The sequence below is a fragment of the Glossina fuscipes genome, unplaced genomic scaffold (assembly GCF_014805625.2).
Source record: "Glossina fuscipes isolate IAEA_lab_2018 unplaced genomic scaffold, Yale_Gfus_2 121, whole genome shotgun sequence".
In the NCBI taxonomy this organism is placed as follows: domain Eukaryota; kingdom Metazoa; phylum Arthropoda; class Insecta; order Diptera; family Glossinidae; genus Glossina; species Glossina fuscipes.
Genome location: NW_023998464.1, coordinates 2213490 through 2237523, shown reverse-complemented (window position 1 = coordinate 2237523; position 24034 = coordinate 2213490). Strand labels below are relative to the sequence as shown.

Sequence of the window (24034 nt, the reverse complement as noted above, 5' to 3'; positions counted from 1 at the left end):
GCTTGCCACGCAAAGTATTAGGTTAGCGGGGAATTAATTCAATTAACATCCGCTAATTTGCCCTCTGTGGAGCATAGTTGAAAAACAATTCTTTTTAACATATTTTTTGAAACTTATACTAAAATAAAATTGAAAAATGAAAAAGAATTGAAAATGAAAAATAGTGTAAAAATAAATATAAAATTTATTTACATTTTATAGAAAACAGAAATTGCATTAAAAAGAAAATGAATTTGAAAATATTTCACTTGGCACGAAAACGAACACCAAACACCAAACGAAAGAGATAGCATCGAAAGGAAAGTGAGAAGGAGCAAAGACAACGGCATGCATACATTGACTAAAGCATTAAAAATGTGCACACCAATATAACGTATATATACACATGCACACACGCATAGACGTATCTATATATATATATATACAGATGCGTAAAAATGCATAAATATATGTAAATATGCATGCATCTATATATAATATGTAATATGCATATATGCATGCATGCATGCATACATATATATATATATATATAAGCATGTGCAAATATATTGCTTACTAGCTTAAAATGTATGCAGATGGTGTGTATGTTAACAGTTAACAAAGATTGGTGACGGTTGTGTGTGTGTGTGTGTATGTGTGTGGGTATGGTATGAAAAGCAAATCTAAAATATTTGCAAAAATATGCAAGTGTTACACTCTAGAGCGGGTCGTTCTCTTTCTGATATACAATAAAGTTGATTTTATATTAGTTTGCATATTTATATATAGTACAATTTGCACATACAGTGTAGACCGATATGTATTTATGACAATACCAGCTATCATCAACCAACATATACACATATAATGAAATAACAATTTTAAGGGAAAAAATGCACTGAATATAAGTCGAACAGAAAACAACAAATCTTGTTAAAATATTTTTATCTAACTTTCTCACAAATATACACACAGGCAGCAGTCATACACACACACACACGCACGCATACTAACATGCAGTTGCATTTTTAACCTTTAGAAGATCAATATAGCAAGTGAAAAGCCAAACAAATTTTTCAAGTATATATTTTTTCAATTATCTTGTTTTCTCTATGTAAATGTCTACATATTTCTCTCTCTCTCTCTCTCTCTCTCTCTCTCACTCCTTCTCTTTCGTTCTGGCAAACAGACAAAAATTCAATAAATTGCAAAAGACAGAAAGAACAATTGAACGGAAAAGAATCATATCATAAATTTTATTAAAAGTGAGAGAATATTTCATAAAACTTATTGCATGCTAACTAGTATTTCTATACTTGAAAAAGTAACAATCGGAACAATTGGAGAATCTTTTTGTTTCTTTATTAATTTCGTAAAAATTTTTAAGGTGTCCCAAAATCTTTGAGAAAGAAAAAGTTTACATTTGACATAAACGCAATAATATCACTACGTCAGACTGAGCTGAACTCCTTACCACACTTTAGCTATATAATGTATGTATTCAGTGCTATAAATTTAATATCCACTTCGTGCCTTACGAACGGAGTCTCATAGCGATGCTAAAATCTTCGAAAAGTAGGCAGAAGCCTGCAGATAACCAAAGAGCTCTACATTTAACTGCGGCTAAGGATGAGTAAGAGAAATTTAACATTAAATTTAATTTTTTGGGCACCGTTTCATGTATGCTTTATGCGAACACTTATTGCTAATGAGAAAAAGGCAAGAAAAAAGCAAGTAAAATCTTTGTAGTCGGACGCGGCCCACTACGAAATACCCTAAATCACTTCGCTTGACAAAGGTATCTGCATAACGACTTTTGAAAATAAAGCCTGAAATTGTCCGAATCGAACTACTTTCAATAGCAATCGTCCGAAAGGCGAACACCCGTCGGCATTCCATTCCATTTATCGCAAGAGCTCAAAGATTGCCACCAGTATGATGGCGAACACAAAAGTACACGGAGAGTCAAACAAGCTGAGATCGATTCAGAGTCACTTTCGGATGGGTCTGTCTAGAATACCTGTGGATGTCACATACATCCGCATGAACTTAACATAACTTGTATCACAAGTGATATAGGGTGTAAAAAGGCCGGACACCGCCAAACTGCAAAGGTAAACAAAACAAAAACAAGGGCTCTTTTTTCGGTCCAGTCATGACACTCAAAGTTAATTTGAACTATACTGTTTTCCATAGGTTTCTGGACATTGTTTCTTTCATTTTTTGAACTATTGCTCTCTGCGTCAAGCGTTCATATGTAAACGGTATTTACGTTCTTCATCTGTAAACGAAATCATTTTTTAATTTTTGTACATTAACGGCTTCTAAAACGACACAGCTTTAAAGTGCATGTTGTATGTTATAACCATATCTTACCAGCACATGATGAATAGTATTGCGGACAAATACATATTTCTTAAGGGCTTAACAAGGCAAATTCAATTTTACTAAATAATTACTACAATGTTAAATAATAACAAGCTGAAGTCTTGACGAAAAATCAACTCCATTAAAAGTTTACGTTTGCATGTATGTATATGTTTTATTCAGGCCTTAAGGAATGAATTTTAATTAGAGATTGATCTGTCAGGTAATTTTATACAATCATTTCCACAAAAAATGATGTAAAGCAAAATATTTTCAAAGTACTTCCGTTACATGAGCGAGAGGGAAGATGGCGAGTATTCGCCATCAACGCATTGCAAGGCTAACTTGTGTAGTTATGAGTGCAGTCGCCTTCCTCTCTTGAGCTGAAGCTGAAGTGAGCTCAAGGAAATCTTTCGTGTGCTGGCGTTCATAAATAGTAATAGCTTAATAGACATACTAATGAAACTAATTAAAGATCGTATAAGGAAAAGCAAAGACAGAAGACGCGGATATATTATTTTTATTTTGACTGATGCCATACATTCTTATATTTAATGTATGAAAATTGACATGTTTTGTGTTTGGACACTAGGCGTGCATCACGTGCATGGGTACTGCGGTGAATACTACACTAGACAGTCCTGGTTATATTTCATAGCATTCTTATGAACTTGCAAGACAATAATATATATTTAATAATCATTTTCTCTTTATTATATCTATGATATATATTTACTTAGCAATTGTATGTAAGTTTCATAAAATGTATAAAGAAACAAAGGAAGAAAAAAGGTACTCGTCCAGTGCACACAAGTAGGCAGGAACATACCGCTCTGAATCCCAGCTAGAACCGGTAGATCGATGCAAAAAGATTTGGAACCGATAGTAGCAACCTTTAATTCACTAGCGCGTCATGTGAATCACTGATGAGTAAGAATGAACTTAGGTAGGATGTTAGTAAGAAACGCTTTCTAAAGAAGGATTAAGATATTAATCTAAACCTCAAAATCAATAACTTAGAGCCCTGAACGTGACAAGTACCTTCTACAGTTTTAGCTACGGAATAGCTTTATGAAAAAAGAACCATTAAGTAACAGTTTAAATAGATCGCTCAAAGATTTTGAGATTGAAAGCTTTTTTTGCGAAAATCAATCTCTTTCACCTCAACGTTGACGTAATAAGTAAAAGCGTTGTCTTCGGTATGCCGACAATCGTACATGATTGTTCGGTTTTTCGGCCTTTGACATCCATCGCCGGTATTTTTTTGAGTACAGGAATGGAATGCCGAGGTATTGCCTTAAATGGAGAGCGCTTTACGTACGTTTGTTTCGAACATCATCTGGTTCGAGAGAATACGAAAGGTATTCGAGCCATTTCCGGAAAGTTTGATAACGAACTGAAGACGAGAAGCTAAGAAGTAGGAAACGACTTGTCATGACAGTATACGGTTTACGGAATATGTGATATGTGACAAATAAATATATATTTTTGGATGACGATCCTTTTAGGCGATGTTGTTTACGATGTGAAGACCGCTGAAGATAGAGGAAAACGAATCAATGAATTATTGACATCTGTTAAATGTTACAAACAAAGACGATGGAATATAAAAAGAAAGTCTCTGTTTGTACCAGTTGGAAAGAACGAGGAGTTTTGTTTCAATATTATTGCTATATCAGCGCTTATTAATTAAGGAATTAACGCAATTCATTGAGTTACGGAAATTCTCACTTTTTAACGTATTCATTAAACATCCCGTTAAACATTAAAATGAAAAATTTAATTTTTTGACTTGAAATTTTGTCCAGAAGAAGTTTTTTAGAAGAAGAAGAAATTATCAACAAGTTTCAAGTTTCAACTATAGAAAATTGCGAGTATTTCTCTTCATCTTAAGAAGCCTTCATTCACAAAGTCATTTCTATTTCGTGCTGAGACATCTCTGAAATTTTAAGTATTTTCCAAAAATAAATTAAAACTTCAGTTGTCACTTGAATATGAAAATTTAATAAAGCGAACAAAGAAGCAGCAACAACGTACTACGTAATAATAAATGGGGTGAAGGTGTCACAAAGTGTACCGGATACAAAATATCATACACAAAAAAAAAAAAAAAAAACAGTCAGAGTAGTGATCGGAGCACTAAGGGCAACAGCAGCGTATAATCACAACATTATATACTGGTGTGTAAGAATATAAAAAGAAACACATGGCAGACGGCGTAAACGACTTCAAGAAATCAAGACTTTTCTTTTGATTTAAAAAAAAGCAGGAGAATGCAGCACACAATTACTTATAACTTACGGAAGGGGAGGGGAGAGAGAAAGAGAGAGAGAGGAAGTTGCTAGAAACACAAATATGCAGGACGAAGAAGAGGAAGAATATAGAGCTGAAAACTAACATTAAATAAGTCAGTGGATTTATATATATAACATTTACGAAGTTTTGAGGTAAATGGACAAAAAATCTGTATATGAAGCAGTTATGACATATATATATATATGTATATATATATGTATTTCTAAAAAGAGTTGAAAAAGCGAAAACGTGAGGAAAAAAAGAATTTTTGCTTAAAGCCAGCAAAAATGTCAACAAAAATTGCGAAGCAAAGCAATTCGCTTAACAACGGCAGCATAAAAAATGTCTTAAAGCGAATCTCGAGTACCCACCATTAGGATACGTTATAAAATGTTCATTAGCTGATATTAGATTTTGTGATGAACATTCAACAAGTACTCTTAGCAGATCATACAGGGAGTCACCGAAACGTTACAAAGGTATATTTGGTATGCGGTTTTCGTGATTTAACAAACCCGCTTTATATTGGTATTGAAGTTCTATTGTAACTATTCCACCGGAATAACATTGTTTTCTCTTATGTCTAGTGGCTAGTCATGAAGTCAAGATACGGTTGCTATATCCATCTGACGACGATGAAAGTATCGAAACACATTTATTTTGCTACTGACGTCTACGCCTATAACGTCTAGGCTAGCTTTTTAGGCGAATTATTGCGAGTTTGCAATCGTATTTCCGTGGCTCGAAAAATTTTTAAAATTGAAACAGAAACCTGGAAGTGATCCGACTGCAATTAAAGCTATATAGAAGGGAAAGAAATGAATAGATTTATTAGAACCACCCATAAATTTGTTATTTAAAATTAGTTCCAATCAGTGAACTCAATGAATACGTATATTAAGGGCTCCGTTAAAACATGACAAGGAGGTGAATTCAGGTGGACATAAATTGAAATTGAATTGAAATCCGATAAGGGAGTTATAAGAAGTGTTTATTTAAAGATTTTTTAGATCATATTGAAAAGCATTACAAGGAAAACACACATTTTCTGTGAAGTGGCCTAAAAAAAAAAAAAAAAAATTTCGATATTAATCGATTTGGGCGTTAGTTTCCTTGCCTTTGCTTTGGGTATTAATGAGGCAAATATATTACGGCAGACGTACATAAAACAATCTGGTAGCCATAGCTAGAGCACGCCATACGCTTTTTGCGAATTAATTTTTGGTAGAAGACCTTTCAAGTTAAATTGATGTATCAAAGTTATGATGTTTCTTCTTGCGAAGGGCATAAAGAAGTGGATGTCATATAGATATGAATAAAAGAACAAACAACCGGGGACTCTGTAACTATTCCAACTAAGCACGTATTAGAAGAAAAATGTGGGTAAAACTGGCACAGAGCACATTGGCATACACACAATTATATAATTCTTGAATTCACGCTATTTCTAACAGAAATAAAAGCATAGTTTTAGGTAAGCAGGAAAACGAATTGAAAAAAAGTGTACCAAACAAACATAAGCATAGAACAATTTCTAAAGCCGTTTTTTTTTTGCTTCTTTTTTTCAGCTGACTTACTAACGAGTGAAACAAAAGTATTCTACCTTCACCATTTTCGCACTGTAAGAAAGTGAATGCAGAGCGGACGGTGAACATATACTTTCAAATACTCATTTCCTGTTTCCAATTCAAGCGACCCACGCAAAGTGAAATTACTTTGTTGTTATATTTTTTGTTGTTCTCTTTTTGCTTATAGAGAAAACACACAAACAACACTTACCTGGCTCCTACCAATAGAGAGTCACCGTCTCTGGTAACTAGTTTAAAGTGGTCCACAACACTTTCATTTCCCAGAAATTTCAAAACGTCTTCAGGACCTGTAACAATAAGGCAAACAAGTAAAAAAAAACAATTAGTATTAAGTCTTTTCTCGCAAAGAAAAGCAAAAAGGAAACAAAATAAGTGAAGCCAAGAGATGGTGGCGTAAAGGAAAATTTGTAAAATTAGCGCGTATCACACAGTAACATAGCCTCTTAAACGACTGATATAAAATGGCGAGAAAATTAAAATCAATCCTTAAATAAAATATCCTTCCGCGTAATGTAACGGCTTAATAGGAAAATTATTACCGAAGTGAAAGATGACCCCCATTTCTCGAGGTTTGTTTCTTTTTTGCTTAAAATGCGTTCACTAAGTTACCACTTACCGGTGCAATAAGTGTTAAAATTGAAAATTAGTAAGGAACACGCGCATATAAAATCAACCAAATCTTTGATTAAGATCGCAGAACCAAAACACCATGTTTTTGCTACTACTTGGCATGCATTAGCTATATGTGGTAAGAGCTTTTGCTCACACTCATTGTTGCCACAACGTATAAAAATGTATAGAACGCCTTATACATTTGTAATCAATTAGTACAATCAGTGAGAGACCTTTTCTGTTTCCTTTTTTTCGACTAAATGAAAGACTCCAGAGATAATTAAAAGAACTGGAGGGGTATCGTCCACGAAATGTCTTACATATATCAGGAGGGTATATGCTTGGCATTTTGATTTTGGTGAAACGTGAGGATTGCAACGAAGTTAGATTTTTATGGTAGCTTTCGGCGTCTTTTAAAACATAGGAAAAACTGGATTTGTATTAATTTTCAACAAATTTTTTATAATGAACTTTATATATTTTAATTTTTCTCCAAGTTTATACGCACACTTCAAGGTAAGGAGAATAACAATACATTCCTTTTGTGCAATTTTTACAACATAAAGCATGATTTAGTTTTTCATTTATGCTTGTGTATCTTACTTCTGTTTAGCTTTTATGATCATTTTATTATTTTCTCAATATCGGCCAGTTATTCATAATCTTTTCAAACCAAGTTAATCAAGTGTAAAGATAGCCAGCCTTCTAACAAAGACAAATAAGTGAGATACGCACGGTGGGCTAGTTTTTTGCCAGTACATTTTTTCGAGTTTGTTAACACTAAGTTCGCTTTAATTGAATATTTTCACCACATGAGCGAAAAGCGAAATTGACCTTTTCACCATTTGTGGGTATTGGTTTGTCCAGATTTATGCAAATGGCCTATTTTTCATTACAGAGAGTTATTTCTTTCGTTTCAATATGGGCTGAGGTTTGGGACGAGTGGTTTGTATCCATGCCCGCGACAGAGTCGATCCATTTTCAATGTCAATCTTTGTGCAAAAACTTCAAAGGTTTCAGCTAAATTTGAAGCGGACATCTTCCGTTTTATGACCAGGATAATGTTTAGCGCAGACGCATGGACGAATACACGATTTGGAATTTAATAGCACAGGGGTTACACAGACAGGCAGATAGATGGATACGTTTAAATTAATTCGGAATTTGATTCTGATCAATGATATATATACCTTATGGAGTCTCTACAATTTCTCTATAGGTGTTGCACTTAATAAACATACCCTTATCGTTGGATGGGGTACATTGGTTTATGGTCTCGCTCTTTGAGTGGGCATGGCAACTTTTATTCTTGTAAAATAGAGCTGTTTATTGGTTTGTAGCTATGACCTTTGAATAATTTAATGCATTTTTGTTAGATCTGTTTATACGAGCTTAAAATATTTTCACAAAATTTGAAGACGATATTCTATTTTCTGCGGCAAATGCTTACAGCAATTTTGACAAAGTAAGTACTACCATACGTCGAAAAGTTTCATCTTTACAATCAACGAGCATAAGTCAAAACTGTGACCGCAAGTGCCTCACCATTTAGAAACACTTTAAATTTAAAGCTGATTCGTACTAACAACAAAGCCTTTTCCAGTAAAGGCTATGGCTTTCAGGTGAAAATTTTTTGAAAGCAGTCTAAACATTTGAATCATAATCATCGCTATCCTATATCTCTTTTTAACAATATATATATTTTTTTAACTGCAAAATTTTGGTACGTCGTCATGAGCCTGCCACTCTCACCCTTAGTATGTGACGGTTTTGATTTTAATTCTACATAAAAATCAAATGTAATTGGCAATAATCGTAAAAAACGCAACAGCGAATCCATTTATAATAATATTTTATTATTAACGCTCTTGCTAAAATAAAAATTATACTATGTTTTTTTGCTCTCTTTGACACTACGAGCACAATGAAGCTCTAAGAGTTGAAAGGTCATTTCTGGTACATTTATTATTTAATTAAAGTTAATTTATAGTTTAATATTTTTTTGATTGTTATGTATGTGTGTATTTAATTGAATGGTAAATCGACTGCGCCATATAAAAACAAAGATAGGTCATCATAGGCAGAATTGATTATGCAAAAAAAAAGAGTAGAACGCGATGCATATATCTATAGTTTCGTTAAATGTCGTTTTCCTTTTCATTTTGGCGCGTGTGTCAAATGTACGAATAAACATAAACATGAAATTTGTTCTCGCTTTTAGAGAAAGAAAGAAAAATATTTGTATTTTACTTAACTTTCGCTTTTTTATTTCGAAAAGCAAAAAAAGAAATAACTTATTTGCCAGCAAGAAGAACAAACCTTAACTCAAAATAGAGTTTTGATATAGCATCGAAAGATGTGAACTGGTCAGCCGCTATTGGCGACATTTTAGGCATAAGGGGCTTGTATGTATTTTGATCGTGTTTTCACTTGAAAAAGATATTTGAACAGAAAAATTACCACAACGGATATTAAACAAAATATTTTCCATCATTTTCTGCAAATTTTTCCCGACTTTCTGGCAACATAGCAACATCGCGACGACCTATTTTCGCACTTCTCTAGCATTTCGAGACCCCGTGCTAGCCAAGCTACGCGGCATCGATCTAAACATGTGGTCATTAGAAGGCGCTACATCTGGCAGAATTTTCCTTCCGAGCTGCAGTAGTGTATCCTTGAAAGCTCTTCCAAGGTACTGCCGATCGTTCTCATGCAAGAGCGTGACTTTACGTCTGTTAACCGTTATACTGGCTTTTCTGCAATTCTACGTCCTTCAATTTGTTCAACTGACGTCGGTAGATATCTGCACTAAGAGCTTCATTTCGTTTTAGCAGATGGTAATACAGTACAAATGTGGATGACTCTCCTGGACTAACCCATGACTTGTTGCGCTTGAGTTGGTCGTAGCAGATCCAATTTTCATTGCCAGTCACAATATGCTACAGAAAACCCTTCTTTTGTGTCTGACAAGCAATGAAATAGCGATGTTGAAACGGTTCGAAATGGCAATTTCAGTCAGTTCGTATGATAGCCATTCGCCCTCCTATCACAGGTAAACGTATAGAAAGAGTTGATTGATCAACAGTTAAGCCGCTCAATAATTCTTTGAGAATTTGTCGGATAAGTATTGCAATTCATTGTCTTCGAACTTTTTTGGTCCTCCAGGCCGTTCTCTGCCGTTGGCAACCGAAAGTTGACATAGGGTGGAGCAGCGTTGCCATATTGATGGGCTTTGGCTGCAGATTTCTTCAAATTAAAGAACAAAAGTAATGAATAAACAATTTTGAGCGGTCCACGACTAGCTTATGCTTACATTCTCAATAACTTAATAATATTAAATGAAAAAAGTTATTTTGCGCCATCGAATTTAACTCGCATTACTTTATCATTTTAATAAAGAGATGTCGCTGACCGAAAGTACATGCAGGAATATATTATGCAGATATCACACAACCGCAATATTGACATTACTTCCCCTAATCGGGAATCGTGGCTGAAATACTTGCAATGAAAAGGTAGTGTTCACTTAATAATCCCTTACAAGCTGCGTAAACAGAGCATACTCGAATATTTCGACTGTTACTGGCGTACAAGGAGGCTGATGTGATTCAGAGGGGTACTACAATGATGCATTATTCCTATTTTCGGGATGGGATTTTAACTTTGCAGACTTTTTACAAGACGTTGTGAGAATTGACAAATTGTACGCATGTACACAAACAAAACGAAACGAAAATATATAGAACAAGAAATAAAAAAGCTATTTATCTAATTTATGTTTATTTTGTACTAACTTTAGTTTTCCTTATGCTCTTTGATTTGAAATTTTGGTATATACTTGAATATTATTTGGAAAGGTATGGGAAACAAGCAACAAACAAGTGCAACTTATTTCCAATTGAAATTATGGCTTTCGAAATAAAATACTTAAGCAACTCTTTTGGTTTAATTAACGGCGTCATTGAAGCCCACCTTCTGCGTGCACAATCTTTTAAAATCATTTTCTTTATTCTTTATTTTAATAATCATACATTGGTTGCTTACATTTGTGGTCATTTCTTTATTTTTATCGCACAAACCATATGTTTTTACTCGCATTTACTTCTTATTGCTTTATTGCTCTTTAGCAAACAACATGGTAACGCGGCTTTCCATTGTGTTTATCTCACTTGGGACTTTTTAACCCGAAAACTAATACTCATTGGTAATTTCTCTCTTATATCATCGCTAATGTATATAAGTTTAGCACAGCGATGGTGAGGGCGGCAGTCAGAAGAAATAGGGATAGAGACAGATATAGCAAGTGCCCGCAACTTAGCAAACATGTCCAAACGACCAAATAAGCAAGCGTCATGCTTTTACTGGCTGGGTATTCATTACAGATAACACCAAGTATGCTCTATTGCACTGAAAATTGAACCCGCAGATTCCTGAGGATAAGTGGATATACTAACAAGCAAGAACACTGTAGTGAGCCATGGTCCACGATTAAATACCCTACATCGCTTCGCTTAGTGCAGTTATTCATATGATAGCCTTACAAAATGCGGCGTTAAGTGGGCGAAAAGGTTCATCCTTGGTCCAAAATGGGTTACTGCGCCAAACGTAATCAAAATAGCTCAAAAATCGCGGCCTATAGGTTAAACAAAAGAAACGATAAGCAGAAGAACAGACGAGCAAAAGAGTCCCCCCGGTATAACAATAGAAGGATATACTTCAAGTTCTTCTAAATGTTAAATGCATCGGGACAAACTTAAAATATCTTCATACTACAAGTGGTGTAGAATACAAAAAGTCTATGTTCAAATAGTAACAAGTAAGAAAATTATATTCGGTCGTGAACGTATCTCTTATAGTCACCACCGTTATCCTAAGAGCGACAAAAAAGTAAAACAATTAAGTTTTCATGCTCCATAACGTGGAGTAGGCGCGGCTAATTTATTCTACTTTTAAACTAGAAATTTTCTTCGCATAGACGTCTGGGCGTTGCCCGCGGAGCCTTTGAAAAATTTGGGTCAATTCCAAATGCTTTTGAAAACTTGTAGACGACATTCATTTAACGCTAACGTGAAAATACTTACCACGAATATTACACGCTTGCGCAGACAGACAAATGGATAAACGAACAGACGGACATTTCAAATTTGAAAGTGGCCAAGCACTGTATAGGGCTTTTGCAACTCCTTTCCGAATAAGATTGAAAATAAATGCGTTCGTTCATCTGTTTCATGTGAGGATTACATTTTATTTGCGAAAGAGATTAAATCAAAGGCATTATTGCACTGTAACGTGGGCAGGATAAAACAAAAATATACAGTTACACACACTTAAGCAACCGCTTGCAGAAAGGATGGTACAAATAAAAGAGTTATTACTAGCAATATTCAATGAATTGGCCAACAAATAAAGACCAAATGAAAGGTTTTTCTACTAGAGCAGGAATTTATGTACGTGGACGGACATGCATGTAAAGACTGAGTCAAAGGAACACCAAAGGCTTATAAAAAGTTTTGCCCCAACTTGCAAAAGAAAACATTTATTCAAGTATCCTCGGCTGGTAAAAACAAACAGTTGGAAACATTTTAGCCGGCCACCCCGGCCGCTAAATATCCTACACCACTGCTTTATCGAATACAATTTTTCAATTATTTTTATAACGAAATACAAAAAATTGTACTTTGATTCCAAGTACGGCTATACTTTTCATGGAAGCCTCGTCTTGAAAGAGAGCGCAAAATGAGGGCCCGTGAACATGTTTCGAATTTTCAAAAATTAACCTTCTTTTCATGGGACGTTATTGCTGTTCATGTGCTTTCACTATAAAGTCCTGAGAACTACATTTTCGTGTCACATAAAGGCATACTCCCTATGACTACTCTCGCACGAGATGGACTCCGAAAAATAAAGGCATGCGGTCAAAATTGATTAAGGTTGATATTTATGTCCTAACACTATAATGGATCAATCTCACAGCGATGTATTATAAAATTAGATTGTTTTACTTTTTGTAGAAAGCGTTATATTGGAAAGTATTTAAAACATCACTTCAACCTGTCCGAATATTTGACTTCAACTCACTGTCTCGAAATATTGTTAATCAATGAATTATGTTGAGAAACTTTACATTTTCATATGATGAGTTTGTTAAACCGGAGCCTTACATGAGTTGGGTGACGCCTCAAAAACGATCCATTTTTAAAGTGGTTCTTTCGATGTTCAAAACAATCTAGTGTACCAAATTTAGTCACAGTATTTGAAAAATTGCGGCCTGTCTAGTAAACGCAAAAGACAGACATCACACGCACAGATGGACGGCATAATGAAAGATCGATGTATCATAAGCTCTCCTGACTATTACATGCATCTGCACAAATTTAATATAACCTATAAGAGAAGTGCTGGTGAAACTAGGAAAACCATGAGGGTGGAAGGAAAACGCAAAAAAAAAGGAAAACTCAACAATTTACATAATGCATACAAACGTAAGCTCAATGCTTCACTTAAAGTTAATTTAATAAGGGCGAGCACTACACGAGATTTAAGAGTACGCCATAATTGTTCTTCTTTTTTGATACGAGACACATGTAAAAAATGGAAGAGATAAAAACAAGTTTCATTTTTGTTGCTTTTATTAAAAAAAAAAAAGTGAAATAAATATGAGGTTGATTATGACTGATGTGGGCGCGAAAAGGCAACAAAAACAACGAATACAAAAAATTATATTAAGCTTTCTCAGGACAAGTCTATCGCGCAAGAAAGAATGTACATGGTGTCGCATCTGACTATCTCATCTCACTAATTGCTTGCATCGTGGGCATTAGTGCAAATCGAACTCAATCGCCTAAGCATCCCTTCTACCGGTCGCCTTCATTAAGCTATACACAGGGTTCACACGACGATGAATACAGCAATAAAATTTCCTATCTAAAAGCAGGTACAGCTGTTGACAAAGATGCTGACGCTGACCCTGACGATGACAGCGATGATTGTTAGTTTTGTAAGTTAACGCCTAATATGCCCACGTGTCAATCATATATTGCCATATAATTAAAGGGATTTCCGAGAGAATGCAAAGAGCGCCTCTTACTTTTCCCTTATAAAGCAGGGCAAGGTCTTTTATTTTTATCTTATTCATTATCATTAATTTTATTATTATTATTACTACTATTGTTATTATTATTACTACAACCAATCCAAAGAAATAAGTTCTAGCACTAAAAGTAGCATGAGGATCAACCAGCGAGACTGTCCGGTCTATACTTTTTTGACGGATTAAGAAATTTACAAATTTTATTTATATTAAGTGCTCCAGGTACTTTTCGGGAATGTCCGAATACAAAGCTTCGAATATTGAAAAGATTATGGCATTCACAAAATTTAGGTTTAATTGCAGATTTTGCGCAAAATTACTTTTTTTTTTATTATTATACCCTACACCACCTGTGGTACAAGGGTATTATCACCTCGATGGGTATGTATGCAACACCCAGAAGGACTTGAGATAGACCCATGTTTCATTCTCTCAACGTTGTCCGTCCGTCTGCCCGTCTTCTTTTTTTTGGTAAATCTACAAGTCACGGTACTTGAGATATTTCGACAATAGTTGGCACACCGACGTGTATCGACAATGGTTCAGATCGAAACACTTTTACGACCATATCGCATATAGTTCCTCATTTCGAAAATTCATTATAAGAATAATTGCAGGTTGGTCTAGGGTATTTAATGGTGTACAGTGTTTTTACCTGTTCTAGTTGCCTTTAATAGTTTTAATAACATTTTATTTTATTTTCATTTAGTGTATTTTTCATGGCCCTATTTTGACTCATTGCTTATCGAGGCGGATATGAAAGTATTGCTATGACACTTTAATCGAAACATCCTTTCTCCTCTTGAGAGAATTTGCACCAACACTAAATTAGTAAATTTGAACTATTTGTTGTTTTTGTTTTTGCTTTGTAGTCACTATAACAATTATTGAATTTTTATATGAAAGCACGTAGCACAAAATCACTGCTTCAGGCGTAATCTCTTGACAAGAAAAAGAGATGAAATAAAAAAGGAAGGTCTTCTTTGAAATTTGGTAAAGTGAACGGTAATTTGTGATAGGCGCTGTATACAAAGCAATATAGGATGCAAGCAAAGACAAGTGACTGACCGTATATTTAGGCACAGCTTTCCTATTCAAAACATATGAGTATTAATTCCTTTACGAAAGAAGCATTCGATGATGAATGCACAATAACAGCACATTATCACATTAATAATAACTGATTTTATTTCTGATTTATTTAAAGGAGACAGGATTTTCTCAAGTCTAACTTACTGTTTTTTCTTTTCTTATTTATAACATTTACATAAACTTGATTCAAATTTTGATAGATATAATATGAAAGCTTCGAAATAAATGCACTACAACGTTATTCAAATGTCTTTATCACCTTCCAATTGCATTTAAATGTGACTTTTTGTTTACAAAATTTATTTTACAACGACTTATTCATCTAGCCGGAAAATTTGAACAATTGGAGCTACCGTGCCCGCTGCTGTGTTCAGAGCGATTGTCGACTGTTTGTCCATATTTCGTTCGGAACTTAACTACAATGTCTAAGGTTCAAAATAAAGCACAATTTTCTTTGCAGCATCATATTTTCTTTTAAAAGGCATCATTCTTAATAGAAGATTCTCTACATAATTTTTCCCCACTTTTCAATATTATCTTTGCGATCTCTTTCCCCCTCCCATCAGTCAAGTGCTGGATTGTCATACTTTTTTACGGTATCGGAATTTCTGAATCGTCTACCGTAGTCAACGCGTGTTTGATTTTGAATCGGCTTTTGAATTATTCAACCGATCTTTAAGGCTTGGCTGAACTCCCAATGATTTTGGAAGTTGGCTTTGCAGGCCATCATTGAGGCTGATCCTTGCAGTAACTCTTTGACAGCGTTTGCAGTTTCCTTGTTTGCCGTACAAAATAAGGTAACGACGGAGTAATAGTTTCTTTTTAATAGAAAATCGATGTCTACAAAACTCCAAAAAATAATGCTCGTGTTATCATTTGAGAGCTCATCTAGACGCTTTGTAGCAAAAAGACCCTATAAAACTTTGATATGGAGAAATTACGAAAGATGCATTCTTGTATTAGTATAGTACGTTAACATATTGCCATGAAAATCTCCAATGAATTAAGCACGCACTACATAAAGTACAAAATATCAGTACACCATGCGAGTCGTGGGCATGAAACTAGTTAAAATCGCTCTATAAGCAGAACCTAAAATGAAAGCCCACACATATAAACTTGAGGAACGTGCTAAAGAACAGAAATAAAAAGTCACATGGCGTAAAAATGAAAATCAACCAAGTGTAATATTACGAAAGGAAATTAACAGCAACAACAGCATATTATAATAAAAAAAGTAAACAGAAAAAAAAAAAAACGCTTTTCTCTGTTTGTGATGTATACAAAAGTTAGCTTTAATAGCATGTTTGTTATTGCTAAAATACACTTTAACACATATAATTCACGCACACTCAATGCTGTATTATGGTCAATGTTTGGTGAATGGCAGAACAGCTTAATAACATTATATTCTACATGTAGGATAGCACAGTACTAGAAGGGAACAGAAGTGAAAAAGTACGTTGACGAAGAATGCGGCAGTTGTGTTATTATTGTTTTTTCTTTTTAGCCACCCATACTAGTTAGCAAATCTCACAGTCGCAACCCAGCGTCAACAACAAGAACAACAACAGCATTATCGTCATAAATAATAAAATGACTTTTACTCAAGAGATTTGGATTTAATTGAAATAAATGTGCGTTTATGTTACTTAAATGACGTACTCTGTGAAGAGAATTGCAGTTGCGGGGGTTGAGAAAATTAATCATTTCATACTAATAGGCAAGATTTAATAAAATTGTTTAGTTGGTTTAATATAAGCTTTCTAGTTTAAAGATGTCGAATCAAATAGACTTACTTTAGTATCACTTAAAAAGAGTTCTAACATCGTCTACGTGTTGAAAGTTCTACACGTTTATCGTTAATCGAATAAATCCAACAGCAATACTGATTTCCTTACTAACACTGCCACAGATGGTATCTATTTCCATATTGTGGTTGTTACAAATTTGCAACGTCCGTTTTATTGGTAGTATTTTTTATTTGCATTCAAGTGCTTGCAGTTTCTGTATGCCTTTATTTTGACAGCAAGGAATTGATCCGTTTTAAGCCTTTTGCGTGCTTATTGCAAACTCTGTCTTTTAATAACTTCTTCATTTCTTATTTCCGGTGGTCACTTTTATGTTCAGAAATTTCTATGCTACGTTCTTCCTATACTCGTAAACTTAGGTTTAGTCACTGATATGGCGGTCTTCATATTAAAAATCTGAAGTGCTGCGTCATACGAAGTAATAAACAAAGTAAAGGTAGCAGATAGTTTGTATATCTATCGCCGAAGGATAAGGGATGTACTCATTTAGCCGGAACGTTTGCAACAGAACGAAGGAAGGAAGCTTCAGAGTAAAGTATATGTATGCAAGGTATATATATTTTTGATCAGCATCGACCTCTAAACGGATTTAAGCATGCTCATCTAACTGTCTGTATGTTGGAAGCCTTCTTCTGACCGCGAAAATATAGGTATGAGCTTTAAATTTAGCGTAAACACTAAAAATGCTTGTACGTAGGTAGGTATTGAAAATGGTCGAAACCGGTTAAAAGACTCGCCGCACTATTATGGAAATGGAGGACACTTCTGTTTTCTTAAGGAAGAAAAATTGTTTTTTTTTACTCACTCCTCACAAACAGATAAACGTCTAAAAGTCTAAACGAACATAATCTCTGGACGATGCTACAGTACCTCCACAGAGATGATAAAATCGACAATACACCCTATCTTATCCACCATCATTATTGCGCATTAAAGTTTCATCTTTTTGTCAAGCCCTTTATAACATATACCCATAAATATATACATTTTCCACCAGTGTCAAATTCGAAATTCGTCCGTCTGTCCGTCAGTTCATCCGCCCGTCTGCTCAACTGCTTGGTATCTGTGGCAACCATTCCCTGGTTTGCAAAAATGCAGGCACCACTTACAAGAAAACAATTTGCAAATGACATAATCCGATCAAAAGACACGTCTACAATGCACGAAACACTCTTGCTCTCCATTTTCATTACCCGTAAACTGCAACAGCTGCACGATATAAATTTTCAGTTTTATTCTACAACATTATAAGGTATGGAAATTTAATTCGACCCTTTTTTTAGTCTTTTTTAGAATTACGGTGCTGTGTATGAAAGATACTCTCGTAGACGAATACGGTCTTCTTATTTATTTAACTGATTGAATAATTCAGATCCATAGCAATCTTGGTGTAAAGTGAATTTAATATGATTCGAGATTGACAGAATATCCAGTACACAATACTAAAGTTTACGTTGAATTGCAGAAAGTGTTCTGTCATTACAGTGTGAAACACATGGATAAAATATGTAGAAACTACAGATATTGATATCTGGAAAAAAATTTATATTAATAACTATGTTTTTTTCTAGGTTTCTTCTTGTAGCGCTTTAACATAGAAGTACGCGAAGAAACTGAACCAACTTGACTTTCTTTTTTCTTTATACAAAAAAAATGGAAGCTCTCGTATATGAAATACGAGAAAATATAAGAAATTTGAGGTCAAGTTTATTATTCATTAAGTTTTGAAATATCGTTGCTTTTTCTTTTTAATTCGTGAAAGAAAACTGCACCGTGGTTTGCAGTTTGAAGGTTGGACGAACAATTGACGTTTGCGGCGTAATTGACTTATATGCATTTCTCAGGTTTCTCAGTTGGTCCATGTATACATCTTACACCACTTGCAGTGTGCTGTTGCGGATCCAGGAGGCCTTGAGGAAGACATACCTTTTATTGTACTTATCGATTCAGAATCACTGTCTGAGTGACTTAAGCTTGTCTGTCCCCCTGTCAGGCGTGTTCAGCATGTACGCCGTAAGTTTTGAAAAATTTTGATAATTAGTACATTGATATGTTCTGGCCAAAGAACGAACGTTCGTTTTGTCCAATGTATGTTGCTGATCAAAATATAGGTAAGCACCCATAAATTTAATATAATGTCGTTACCGACTTTATTGAGCATATTTATAGGTAGGTGACGAATAGCATGTCGGAAGATTTTTTCGATCAGCTATTTCAGAGACACATATGTTTTCACGTTTTTATTTTCGTATTTGCTTGCTGAGTGTACGGAAATTGTATAACAATTGTTCAAAACTGTTATTCCAGATAAGATTATTTTATATATTTATATATTTATAAATTAACTACAACATAACCTTAAACAGCAGTAAAATGTAATCAGTTATTAGCCCGAATATCACCAATATAAATATAACACGAATAATTCCCTTTTCTGACACATAAATGGGGTAAGACTGCTGACAGACCGATAATTCATAGATAGTACAAACATTCAAACCATACTTGCCAAAATTTCAAGACATTGCGATCATTAGTTTAAATTTACAATATACATTTATGGACATAACGCACTCTGCGAGTTCTGGCATCATCTCACCAATGAAAAATGAAGCGTACGAACACATCAAAGAGCAACTTGAACCACCAAACAGCCTGATATTTTACGAAGTTTTTCTTCTTATTAAAAAAAACGAAAAAGGTAGTGAAGAAGTGGAAAAGAGACATAAATTAATAATTTCACTTACGCGCAATTAAATAAAACATAAACAAACTAAAGTTCATCAAAGAGAGCGCTTAAAAATGTCAGCCCTCTACCCAAGTTTAATCATACAACACTACACTTAAAGAATGCAGTACGATTCCGATTCCATTTCCTACGCAATGTATGTATACAACATTTACACATGCTTACATAGTTCATACACCAAAAGAAGGACGTAACATAATGATACATTGCTGTATTTATTCATTGTCAGTTGTAACTGTTACGTACTCACTACCCATCATGCATAAAATCATCTAGTGTTTTAGTTGAAGTTGACAAGCGTAAAACTGAGCGCAGTGTTGATGACGATGATGAAAAACACAAAAAGAAAAAGGAAGCAAAAAAGCTATGAGATACATTAAAACATTGTTAGCTTCTTTTCTAGTTTACGAAGAAAATCAACTTTAGAAATATTAAGAGAGAAAGAGTCATCGTATTAAAAAAATTATCTTAATGTGTCGTCCAGAAAAAATTAATAGGTATTGCTGTTGGTGCTGCACAGTTAAGACTAATGCATATACATATGACCCATCCGTTACCATATTTTTACATTTGGATTTTTTTGATTTACGTACACATTGGCTACTAATGACGTTTTTCCCTTTTGAAAAGCAGTCGTACAGAGCAAGCAGTTTGAAGTCAGTGTCCTTTTAAAAACGAATAAATATGCGCGCAAGAAGACTATATTCACCCCACCATCTTACGCTTGCTTATCATGTATATTGGAGCATTGGTGGGTCAATCAGAACCTTTTTAAAAGTTGTGAAAACTAAGGCATATTTTGGTTTTACATTAATTACGTAGATTATTGACGAAAGTAAGTGGTGAGGAATTTTAATTTGTTTATAATTTCGTGTACCTTCATTAGGTCTAGGAGTGCATCTTTGTTAGGTCTAACGCAATGTGGTGATAGATTTGTTTTATATTTTTTATCTCTATCTTACATATAATTTTCCTTTTTCAATCCTAATCGTGTTTTTGAAACGACTTCTATCACATTGTACCACACAGTGTCACGTTCAGGGAGGAATCCCGCATCTTGGACGAAGAAGACTCTTAGGGCCACAAAGCTTGGGACAGTGATGCCTTAAAAAACCTTCGGCGCCATTTCAGAGCAATAACCGCTGTACCTAAATTCACTCTTCCTTAACAGGCCATGAACTGAACCAATGTTATATACAATATATAAATATTTATATAAAAGTCTTCAAAAGGAAAACTTTAGCTGTTGGTATAAGTTCTGCAAAAGCACGGGGCGTTAATAAATCGTTTTATAAAAAAGGCATTAAAATGTTAGAGAAGCATTGAATCTATTGTAATACTGCTAAAGGGAACGCATATTAGTTGGTTGATAATGTCGAGTTTGGTAAAAAGAGTTTTTTATTTTTGCCCGAGAATTACGGACCGATATATAAACTTAAGTTTATAGCATGTCGGTTTCACTCTTCCTCACAAGCTATTTACACGAAGCTTCACTGGCGAATAGGATTAGGAAAGCAGCTGAGAGGGACAATTGACCCCCAAAGCTTTTATTGTTAGTGAATGGTGCCTTTCCATCCCCTTTTATCGCAAAAACTGCGAAGAAGTTAAGAGAGTTAGCGTTGCTACAAGCTCATACCAAACGCGTTCGTAGTTAGACAATATTCCTACCACTAGAGCAGAATGGAGAGAAAGTGGATTCCCCGCAAGCAGTAGTTGAATCACCATAAACCCGCCGATCCTACATAAGCGTACTGTAATCTCCTAAGTCACTCTCTTCCTGTGTATCTGTGTGGTGTTTGTTTTTGCCACTTTCCTTCTTCACTTCAAATTTGATGGAAACATTAGAAGATCCCGGACGCAGGTTGGTATTGAAAATGGGCCAAATCGGTCGGAGCGGCAGTCCGCAATGGAGCATAATCTGAAGACATCTCCGCTTTTCTTAACAAAAATTTATGGATTTTTGCTCGTCACTCAGAAATTGTAAAAGTTGGAGTAACTTTGCGAAACATTCGACTCGTTACCTGCAACAATGGAAAAGCCATGCCTACGCAAATTTGCAAGGGATTATATAGTTTATTTTTGGGGTTTCATTTGTCATAACGCAGACAAGACGGAATCTTTTAAGCTATTTTGCACTCTTTTCAAACGAAGATCTGTTATCTGCGTAAAAATGGGTTAAAAATAAAATAATGGGATGGACACTGCGATTCATTTTTTCTTAATAATAACAGTGATGTGGGTATCAAATAAAAAAAGTAATCGAGAGTAGAATGCGAAAAGTATAGTGGTGGGCATGCAAGATTCGGTCCCCGCCGCATATTACTTTTTTTCTTTCTGATTTGTTTTTTCGTTTTTATTTTCAAGTAAAGTTCGCGAGTAGTACAAAAAAAAACCCGTGTGTGTACTCTTGAAAACAAATTAGTTCGAGCTCCACCAACTCCTCAAGCTTCTACGGTCGTTGTCGGATATACAGAGCATATTCGATGGACAAACAAGCGCATAAAATTTAATTAATTTCGAATTCCACTTCTTCTCTTAAAGTATTTTAATTTTAAAGTATTTCATGACAGACAAATTATCTACCATGCATTATGTACGGGTAATGCTATTTCGTATATGAACGGCACTTTTATGGCTCTTTTATATTACGCATAAGGTAGTTGTGGGTTATAACCTCTCAACCATCGACATAATATTCTCTGGATGTTTCTTACATTTTGTCATCCCATGTACGGTATAATCATGTAAATTGTGTGTTAGGGCATGTATGAAGGTAAGCGGTCAGTTATTTTGTCACAAGAGTATATGATTTTACGCGTTTATCGGAATATTTATGAGTACATGCGTATGTGTGGTCACAACTACTAAATATAACGCAAACTCGGTCGGTTGGCCTCATTATGCTCATCATTTGTAAAATGATTATTCGTAAATTTTATGAGTAATTTTATTAATTACATATTCTTTTTATATTAGTGCATGTGTGTGTACGTGCACTGCATGTATTTAGTAGACCATAATTCAGGCACGCTTGTTGTTTGCGGTGATTATCGTAGTGCATATAAAGTGGAATTTTGTATTTTTCGAAACGAGTGTCATTTTGTAGGCGTATGTCCGTCTTTGTGTGAATGCTCAAAATGAAAACACTTCGTTAATAACAGTTTAGTTGTCATACGCACGTATCGGCTTTCTATGGATACATGCAGAACGCAGCGTATGAAACGTTAAGGATAACGAAATTGTATGCAAATTATTTATGTTTTAAGCAATAACTTATTGTAATTAATTTATTGTTTAAGGCGCACAAAAAGGGGATGTGTGTTAAATGAAAGTTAGCTAAATTTCTCTTAATATTAATCAATGTCTTCTTCCTCATTAACATTTAATATCTCGTACAATTAGGTAGCACAACACCGACAGAAAGTCCTACAACTAAGGTTTTGAACTGACCATGAATTTATAGTGATCGAAAATTGATATATATATATATATATAAATTATATATCATTAATATTGATAATATTATTGTATTGATGTGATCTTCTAGGCGCACAACGCTAATTGTAACTTATTAATATAAGCCTAGTAACGTGCGAGATGATGCATATCTTAGAAATGATGCCTCCCTTTTGCCAATAAGAAAGTGGACTCGGGAAGTGCAGATAACTATTGCGCAACCAGAAGTTATTTTAAATATTATTACTATTATGAACTGCAGTATCGAACTCTCCACGTCTGATGTAGAAGCTTTAATTGACGCCTACCTGCACTATTTCGTCGTGCAAGCTCAGTTATAATCACACCGCTTTTCGTGAGTTTCAAATATTTCGATTGTCAACGTTCCGCATATTTATGGTAAGGTTTATAGGACCCCATCTATACCAGTAATTCTTCTCCTTTTTGCTTTTAATGCGTATCAGGTTTGACTTTTTTCCTGCTTTAATAATTCACTTTTAGCGATCAAAAAGCTCATGGAGTAACAAACAGAAGCCATTGCAAGCAATAACAAACTGCCACCAAGATATGCCGTTCACATCAAAAAAAAAAAAAACCAAACACGAGTGAATAAGATATTTTTTATCACTTTCATGCTATAAACGTATATCTTCAGCACAAAAAATTACGGTTTTATGTGTTTATACCTAATAATCCTCATTTTGATGGATTGTGTCCATTGTTTGCGGTGGAAAAGAGTTGCTTAAAGATACTCGACTTGTTTTACGCTATAATCTTGTCAAACTAGACAAACACATGATGTCTTCATATATAAATTGCAAGATAATGAAGCATAACATGAGAATGATTTCAACGATGCTTCCAAAGGAATAAACGATGCTAAAAGGACTATGCTAAGACCGACTGACTATTCAGCTCCAAGGGTCAAAATCATTAAAACATTCTTTAAGGCACATATTTGCGAACATGTTTGATTGATGCTCAAAATGTGCAA

At 34.6% G+C, this 24034-nt stretch overlaps 1 protein-coding gene across 1 annotated transcript in view; it reads right to left on the bottom strand.

The window, feature by feature from the left end:
• LOC119640384 (semaphorin-1A) overlaps positions 1-24034 on the bottom strand; it is a 338686-nt gene that overhangs the window by 166353 nt on the left and 148299 nt on the right. The window contains 1 exon segment of the mRNA XM_038038370.1: positions 6421-6517. Within this exon segment, the coding sequence (XP_037894298.1) occupies positions 6421-6517 (97 nt within the window).